This window comes from Bombyx mori, chromosome 14, assembly GCF_030269925.1.
Source record: "Bombyx mori chromosome 14, ASM3026992v2".
Taxonomy (NCBI): domain Eukaryota; kingdom Metazoa; phylum Arthropoda; class Insecta; order Lepidoptera; family Bombycidae; genus Bombyx; species Bombyx mori.
The window spans coordinates 12,338,853-12,347,910 of NC_085120.1; the positions used below are offsets into that span (position 1 = coordinate 12,338,853).

Sequence of the window (9,058 nt, forward strand, 5' to 3'; positions counted from 1 at the left end):
TTGAACTATTTATACTAACACCACGTATCTATAGGTAGCTTATCTATGTAATCTGTAATCACTTCACACCAGGAGATGAGTTCCTGTACCCATCTAAACCAAATTTTTTTTATTACGGTTTCAAAATCAGAAACGTAAACCACATAATGTGTTTCGCAGACGGTCCGTTACCTGACTTATCAACATCACAAAGAGTATCCCATCAATCACCTTCAGACATGATAAACTAAATCAGGACTTTCAATTAATATATCAATATTATCGCGATCGATAGACAAGTATATTACTGGTGGTAGGATCTTTTGTGATTCCGCGCGGGTAGGCACCACCGGGTGGTGGTGCCTATTTCTGCCGTGAAGCAGTAATACGTTTCGGTTTGGAGGGCGGGGCAGCCGTTGTAACTAGGTATACTGAGACCTTAGAACTCATATCTCAAGGTGGGTGGCGCATTTACGTTGTAGATGTCTATAGGCTCCAGTAACTACTTAACACCAGGTGAGCTGTCCAGGCATCTAAGCAATAAAAATAATAATAAAAAAGTGAAAGTAGTCACGACTCAAATTCAAAAAACTCATTCAAAGGTTTTATTCGTTTTCGGAACAAAGAAAAAAAAACGTTAGAAATTCAAATTACATGTCTCGTGCAATCTTAGTTAATTTATTGAGTACATACTTCGTACAATTTTAGTAAAATAAGAATAACCGGTACGAGCACCGGGTAAGTTTAAAACGTGGAATAAATTAGAATGACGCTTTAAAACAGTATTTCTTATTGATTACTTGGTACAATTAACTTTAGTAAAATACGAAAAACACCAGGGAAGTATAAAACGTGGGATAAACCAGAATGACGCTTGCTTTAAAACAGTCTCTCTCCGTCGAAGGGAGCTCCGTCCAGCTCTGGTTGCCTGGTACCGTCGGGGGGCAGGCCCCAGCGCGGCCGGCACCCGTTGTGCGCCCGGTAGCGCGGGATGCGGTCGTCGCGGACCAGCTCGTAGGCCAGCCGCGCCACGCCGCCCTGGTAGTCGCTCAGTCCTGTCCGGTACAGACAGGGACGGACGTATCCCAGAACTGGAAGAAACGTGATCCGATGTGAAAAAAACATACTTTTTTTCCTTTTTTTTCTTGTCCTTGTAGGCAGACGTAACTACATGAGCACACGACCCGATGTATTCATTGATTTCGACAAATTATTATTTATGGATAAGTCTGAACTCGTAGTGCGAAAACATAGTTCCTACAACAAATTTACTTTTGTATGACTGAATCCAATTTCGGTTGAATTTTTGGGTCTCTTTAATTTGAATGAATTCATTTGGGTCTCTTTATTCCCAGATATTCTTACACGAGTGGTATTTATCCTACCTCCTCAATGGTTCTGCGTTTTATTTTTTTATTGTCCTTGTAGGCAGAGACGAGCATACGGCCCACCTGATGGTGAGTGGTTACCGTCGCCAATGAACTTCAGCAATGCCAGAGGTAGAGCCAAGCCACTGCCTACCGTTGAGTACTCTCCACAAGCCTCGTTTGAAGAAGGACATGTCATAGCGCTCGAGGAATACCGTGGAGGGGAGCTCATTCGAAAGCCGGATGATACGTGGCAAAAAAGATCTCTGGAAACGCACTGTGGATGAACGCAGTGGCTCCAGGTAGTATGGATGAACTCTACTCCCTATGCTGATAGCCTTGAGAGGCTATTTCAGCTTCGCCTTGACGTGTAGGTGAACTCACGGGGCTCAAACCGGGAGTCAAATCAAATCAAATCAAATCAAATCAAAAAAGTTTTATTCAACATAAATGAAAGTACATACTTGTTGAACGTCAAAAGAACTACCGCCAATTCACAAGAATTAGCCTCCGTCCTGAGAAGAATTGGCAAGAAACTCAGCGGGCATCTTTTTTTTTTGAAATATTAGATTTTTATTTTTTTATTTTAAATATTAGTTTTTTTTAATATTCATTTTTACAATAAGTAATTATAACATAACAATTATTACAATATTGAAATGCCCGGAGCGAGCAACTCATTCCCACTTTGTGCAATCTTCTAGATAATCATTGATTTTATAGTAAGCTTTATTGCACAGATGTTCTTTAACTGTTTTCTTAAACCTATGTATATGTAGGTTCTGAACATCTTGTGGGATTTTGTTGTACAGGCGCACAGACAAACACCCGAATGAATTTCGTTGTCGTTCGTGTTTCGTTGTCGTGTTGCTAACACTGACCCTAGCAAGAGCAGTGCTTCGCAGAATCTACCACCGAATCGGAAACGTGACCCACTGAGAAGATCCGACGAAAAACTCATGAGAAGGAGTGCAGAATGTTAATATTTTTTTAAAGTATGCATAAAAAATACGTTAACTCAATAAATAAAAAATTACACACGCTACCCTGTAGGTATTTGAAACAACACATAATTTATATACCCTTTGCATATTGTCAAACTTTTGTTATTGCTTATAGTTTGAAATTGAGAATAAATTAATATTGTTTATCTTTAATATTATTTGTCTATAGTGTAGTCTTGGCGAAATTTGTGATTATAGAAGTATAATAAAGTCTTTGAAAATATGTAGAATCATAAGTACAAACTTATAATTTCAATTAATTATAGTCGAATTTCGACTACCGGGCGATCACTAGTTTTAGTAAAATTAACAAAATTACCATTGAAACGTGCCAAACATTTGACAACAGCAAAAAAAACTGATTTATCGCGCCTCAAAATTGAAAGAAATCGCCAACCAAACCTTTCAATTCGTAATAATACATTGTGGTTTATTTGTTATGTTCTGAATCAATAATAAACACGTACTCACCGAATTGTTACCGCAATAACGTCATAACCGCTCCGACGAATGCAAAACAAAACGATACAATGCCATTATAATCAATCACTCTGACCATTGAAACAAAACTAACACAGTCATAGCGTGTTCCCTTGTGTGGCTTACGCAGTGTTGTGCGTCGGATTTGGCGCTAGATTTTTAAATAGCTTAACATTTTCGTCGCCTACGCATTTTAAAATCTAAACTAAACGTTTACAAGGTGTCGCCACATTAATCTTCCAAATTAACAATAAATCTTATCGGTTTTTATCAATTATTAGCGGACCCGGCAGACTTCGTAACGCAAAGGAAAAACAAATTTGTTGTTGTTTTGCTTAATTCCGATCATTTTCATGTATATTCACCTTTTAAACCTTCTCTGGACTCCCACAAATAATTTAAAATCAAAATTAGCCAAATCAGTCCAGCCGATCTCGAGTTATAGTGAGACTAACGAACAGCAATTCATTTTTATATATCAACTAGCTGACCCAGCAGACTTCGTAGTGCCTCAATCGATAAATAAAAGACAAAAACATCCGTCCGATGGGGATTAAACCTTCTCTGGACTTCCACAAATAATTTAAGACCAAAATTAGCCTAATCGGTCCAGCCTTATCGAGTTTTAGCGAGACTAATGAACAGCAATTAATTTTTATAATATATTATATAGATTATATTATTATTATAATATATTATTATATATTATACAAATTATCATAATAATACGCTACGGTTCTAATCGTATTCTATTACGAGTACTAATTAGTTATTGACCTTCTTTTTTTCCCCACCTATGCTGATAGCCTTGAGAGACTATTTCAGCTTCTCCTTGACGTGTAAGTGAGCTCACGGGGTCAAACTGAGTGAATTTTCTAGCACTAGCCCTAGCAAGAGCAGTACTTCGCAGAATCTACCATCGGATCGGAAACGCGACCCACTGAGACATTCCGGCAAGAAACTCAGTGGGCTGTGTCTGTGGGTTAATTTACTCGTTGAGCCTTTCGTCGCAAGCGACGGGTTCGACGAGAGCGGTGGCCGGTGCTTGAGGTACTTAAAAGCATCGCTAATAGATCGGGAGGATCCGTAATGACGTGCTTAGGGCCACGTCGACTGTTTACCATTCGGCCCACAGGATCGGGTATGAAATCCGTTAACAAGTCTAACTAACTTCTAAGATGAGTGGGCAGCGTCTCTAGAGTCGGTTCGTCCATGTTCCGTTCATAAATCTCCTTTGCAAGTTTCATCAGCTCCGTGTCCTTGATGGCCAGCTTCGGACCTAGCTCTGGTGTAGCTTCCACCACGTGGTCGTCTTTTAACGCGCAAGGTTTGAGTTTCTTATCGCGCGGTTTGAATGGACGAGTTTTGAATTCTTTTGCATGCATCAAAGAAAAGATATTGGAATACATATTTATAAAATTCTAGTGATTCTAGTGAGACCGAAAAATATAACTAATTAGGTTTGATTTCGTTCCTATATTTTTACATAATGGAAGTATTCTCTTTAGATCCTAACTCTCTTCATTCCCCCTCTTTCCTCCGGTAACCACTACCACTGATAAACAAAAGTACCTACACATATTCCAGAGAACTCACGTTTGGAATACTTTATTTACACTGTTAATGCAACTCTCAACAAAAAATAATGAGAAACTTCTAAATGTTGATTTTAACTGGCGGTAGGACCTCTTGTAAGTCCGCGCGGGTAGGTACCACTACCCCGCCTATTTCTGCCGTGAAGCAGTAATGCGTTTCGGTTTGAAGGAGGGGGCAGTAACCGTTGTAACTATACTAAGACCGTAGAACTTATGTCTCAGAGTGGGTGGCGGCATTTGCATTGTAGATGTCTATGGGCTCCAGTAACCACTTAACACCAGGTGGGCTGTGAGCTAGTCCACCTATTTAAGCAATAAAAAAAGAGATTTTCTCAAATACGATAACTGAGTGAAAACCATCAGGAAATAATAGCGCCATCGAAATAATAACAATTAAAAGCGGCAGATTAAACCGTAAAAAATAGTTTTTAATTTTATTTGCGGATTACGAAAAACGAAGGAAATACTAAACTATATTTATGTATTGAAATCAGTTACCTGGCGACAAGTGCGCGCAGTAATCATTGTAATAAGTGGATTGTCCGCGAAGGCTCTTCATTGTTGTCTTTATGAAATTCTCGATTTCCTCATCCGTCCATTCTCTCTTTAAAATGACGAAACTATTAAGAGAATATATATAAACTTTGCTTATACTCATGAGAAAACTATACCTAAAGATCTTGTAATTATCCGCCAATCAAATTATAAATCTGACGGATTTATTTTTTGTGTAGAACAAGAACAGTCTTTATTACTCCTCGTTAATTACTCAGCAGAACATAAGTAAGTTACACGTTGTACTTCTTTTTTTTATTGCCCTAATAGGCAGACGAGCATACAGCCCACCTGATGGTGAGTGGTTACCGTCGCTCACGGACATCAGCAATGCCAGTGGCAGAGCCAAGCCGCTACCTACCGTTATACGGTCCATCTGATGGTGAGTGGCTACCTTAGTTTTCCGAGCCCTTTTATCTCTGGTGCCCAATTTTTGCAAGTGCCCTGCGCCTCCAGATTCATAGGAAGTGCGGAGGTCCTCTCAAATCACAAATGGATCCTTTTTTTTTATAGCAATTTCAAAGTCTAACTATCTACCTGGTATTAAAAGGCCACCGGAGACCATAGACATCAGCACAACGTGAATATCACCAACGTTAGGATTGATGCTTTTTGAAACGGTACTGCGACGCGACGCGCCTTCATAGAGTACACATTTCAAAAATTAATCCGCAGTTATATTACAAACTTTTTAAAGTTTAATTTTTAAATCAAAATGATAAAGTAATCATAAAGTAGTCTTACATCCTGAGTGCCGCCCCTCGGGTCCATCCAATTCCCTTCCAATTTCGCCCATCTCTCCTCCGGGCGACATCTTAGCATGAAGAAATATATTTCAACATTACGATATTAACTTTGATAGGCAAACCAGCTGGCGGTCACTACAGAAAACACATCGTGAATGCGAACCTTGACTATTTGGCGGGAACGCGAGATGCGAAGTTGTACGAATTGTTTTTTTTTCTGATAATTTATTGTTTCTTCAGGCTTAAAAGTGTAATAACAGTGATTTATTAATATTTTGTAAAATCTATGAAGGTATATGTAATTCAATTCAAGTTTCAAAATTCAAATTTCAAACACAGCTCAAATGGTAGTAAAGAGCCAATGCGAATGTCGGCGACCTTGAAACATGAGGTCCCAAACTCAATTATTTTTATTTTTTTTAATCCTACCTAAGCTGGTAGCCTTGAGAGGCTATTCCAGCGTAACCGTAACTAGTAGGTGAGCTCACGGGGCTCAAACCTGACGACGTTGCTAACACGAACCCTAGCAAGAGCCGTGCTTCGCAGAATCTACCACCGGATCGGAAACGCGACCCACTGAGAAGATCCGGCGAGAAACTCAGTGGGCTGTGTCTGAGAGTTTAATTATTACGTATAACGGCTGAGCTACCGAAACGGAAAATTAATAATAATAACACATAGATACTTACATTTTCGTTTTCTTAATCGGGTGCTGACGATATTCATCGAAATATTCTGTTAAGAACGACATCTTTCACATCAAATTTAACATCCCTAAGATATTCAATTAAAACTGTAATCACGTGTATCAAACAATGTACCTACTTATAAATAAACATTAAAATGACATCAAAACCAATCAGAAATCACATTTGACAATTTGACAATCTTTTTTTACGCATTTTGGCAGTTGTTTGCGGTTCCTAATCGACTGAATCCTCGTCGCTAACTTTTTTCATAATAAGGACTGAGTTACTGCGGTTTCGCATGTCAACTACAAGGTTTTTTTTCATGGTCTTGTAAACATTTTATGTTGCTAACGGTTGACAAATAATTTGGAGGATATTTACATATTTAATTTGTAGTTCATTGCCCTGCGGTGTCACCAGTATTTTCATCTCCAATGAAGATTCCAAGTGGACAGTCTAATATCCTTAGGTGCTTAAATAATTCTCGCAATTATTCGTATCCATCCCGGTATTCGCTGGTTAAATTCTATTTAAGATTCGAAACTCTGTATTGCACTTTTCAAATTTGAAAAATTTACGTATTTACCACTGAACTATTGCTACGGTAGATACGACTACAATAAATTAGAATCTAATTTTATCGAAGATTATTAATCGTTATACGTCAACCAACGGTTGGCAACCCCCGGCCATCCATTCGCGACCTCTGCACCGTCGTATACATTTAATATCCACCGCAGAGCGTGACCGGAGCCAGTAAATCATCAGATAGCCGTATTTTTAGAGCTTTGTCGTAAAATCGTATCTGGTATTCAGAAGGTCATGTTCAGTTTTAAACGAATGCTACAGTTTTGTTTTGTATATATGTATACCTAAGAGAATATTGTTTACGTTTCTAATTTTCAGTCCGGAGCATCGCATGTTAAATTGTAAATCAAGACGTGTCGGTGATTTTCACGTTCTTTTTCTAACAACTTATAGTATTATTTAATTTATTATTATTAATAGTATAATAATAGTATGTTTTACTGGTGGTAGGACCTCTTATGAGTCCGTCCGGGTTAGGTACCACCATCCTGCCTATTTCTGCCGTGAAGCAGTAATGCGTTTCGGTTTGAAGGGTGGGAGAACCGCTGTAACTATACCGGAGACCTTAGAGCTTATATCTCAAGGTGAGTGGAGCATTTACGTTGTAGATGTCTGTGGGTTCCAGTAACCACTTAACACCACGTGGGCTGTGAGCTCGTCCACCGCTCTAAGCAATAAAAAAAAAGCTTGGCTTATTTATTTTGATTAAGCAGGAAACTGACTAAGATTCTTTTATCGTAGAAAAGACAAGTACAACGTTCAGCTTAGATCCGTGGTTACAGAAATTCATGTCGATTACAAGGACTATTCCACTGCTTGTGTAATTAAATGACGTTTTTTTATCTTATCCCTCTTCGCACCATCACTAATTCAAATTAGATGCCGTCTCTAAAATTTGGCCAAAAATACGTTATAAATGTAAAATACCTACATAAAAAAGACTGCCTGAAAGTCTGAGTTGTCTTACATATTGTAAAATCACTAGTCCGATACAAGGCAGCAATTGTCGACAAAAACTAAATAACGAAGTGATATACAGGCCTTGCAGATTGGGATATGTTAGCAACAAATTTGCAGAAATGTAGTAGGTATGTGTTGCGATGATTCTATCATTCCCTGTTTATTTATTTATTTATTTATTTTTATTTATTTATTTATTTATTACAAAAACATACAATTTTAATCATAATAACAAATATTGAAACGATGTTATCTGCTGTAGTCATAGACTGTGTTGCAGATAACAACGCCAACTTTCCCAGTTTATCATCACTTCTCGCAACTACTGTGCTCCTTCAGGGCGTTTTAGTCTGATTTATGCCACGTGCTAATCTGCTCTGGAATGAACTCCGCTCCACGACGATTTCAGAGCGTAATTCAAAAGGTTTAGTCTATAGGCATTCCAGCAAGTTTTCTGTGCACCCGATATTCATGAGCGACGAAGCGGTCACGTGTTCCCCTTTGCCGCATGGAGCACCCTTATACTATACAAGCGACCCCCTCCGGCTTCGCTCGGGTCTTTCAAAATTCTTCAAAAATTTCAACGATATTTGCCGATGTTTTATTTTTTTAAATAAAAGAACACTTATTGCGGCATAACTATAATAGTTAGACATAGGTATGCTGTCGCGACACTTTTTGTAAATTATAATGTGTTCTACAAAGTCGTAGTACATTATTTTATTCTATCATCAAGTTTTCGCAGGGCACACGATGTAAAAAATATTTTAGGTATTTTTTTTACATTATTGGAGTTTTAGTAAGGATCCATATTTTTTTTCAAAAAAGACTGTGGCCTATGTCACTCGGGAATAGTGTAGCTTCCAAACAGTGAAATATTTTTTCAAATCGGTTCATTAGTTTCGGAGCCTATTCAATACAAACAAACAAATCTTTCCTCTTTATTATATTAGTATAGATAATTGAGACTTCCATCTCTTGTTTTAGGGTGGGGGATGACATTCGCGTTGTCTATGAGCTACGTTGTCCACTCCGCGCAAACCTCAAGGAGACAACAAGGGTACAACAGGTGTATAATTAAGAAAAACACAAAAC

General features: G+C 38.3%; 1 protein-coding gene across 4 annotated transcripts; it reads right to left on the minus strand.

Annotated features, from left to right (window-relative positions):
• Positions 1-570: 570 nt before the first annotated feature.
• LOC101738600 (uncharacterized) lies at positions 571-6,688 on the minus strand. Of its 4 annotated transcripts, XM_062672217.1 has the most exons (6): positions 6,416-6,684; positions 5,890-5,967; positions 5,725-5,794; positions 4,924-5,029; positions 4,002-4,202; positions 571-1,070 (listed from the first exon to the last, which is right to left on the minus strand). In XM_062672217.1, the coding sequence occupies exons 3-6, from the start codon at positions 5,749-5,751 to the stop codon at positions 859-861; spliced, it is 546 nt and encodes a 181-aa protein (XP_062528201.1). In that variant the 5' UTR covers positions 5,752-5,794; positions 5,890-5,967; positions 6,416-6,684; the 3' UTR covers positions 571-858. The 4 variants fall into 4 exon arrangements, with proteins under 4 accessions (XP_062528201.1, XP_021202071.2, XP_062528200.1 ...); XM_021346396.3 differs by lacking the exon at positions 5,890-5,967 and having other exon boundaries at positions 4,924-5,045; positions 6,416-6,688; XM_062672216.1 differs by lacking the exon at positions 5,890-5,967 and having other exon boundaries at positions 5,725-5,861.
• Positions 6,689-9,058: the final 2,370 nt, after the last annotated feature.

Excerpts from the sequence above, each read along its gene's own strand:
- LOC101738600 (XM_004923755.5), bottom strand. The coding sequence starts at position 6,477 with ATGTCGTTCTTAACAGAATATTTCGATGAATATCGTCAGCACCCGATT. Across the intron at positions 5,030-5,724 it reads CGAGGGGCGGCACTCAGGAT|AGAGAATGGACGGATGAGGA; the intron begins GTAAGACTACTT and ends GTCATTTTAAAG. Across the intron at positions 4,203-4,923 it reads CTGCGCGCACTTGTCGCCAG|AATTCAAAACTCGTCCATTC; the intron begins GTAACTGATTTC and ends TGCATGCAAAAG.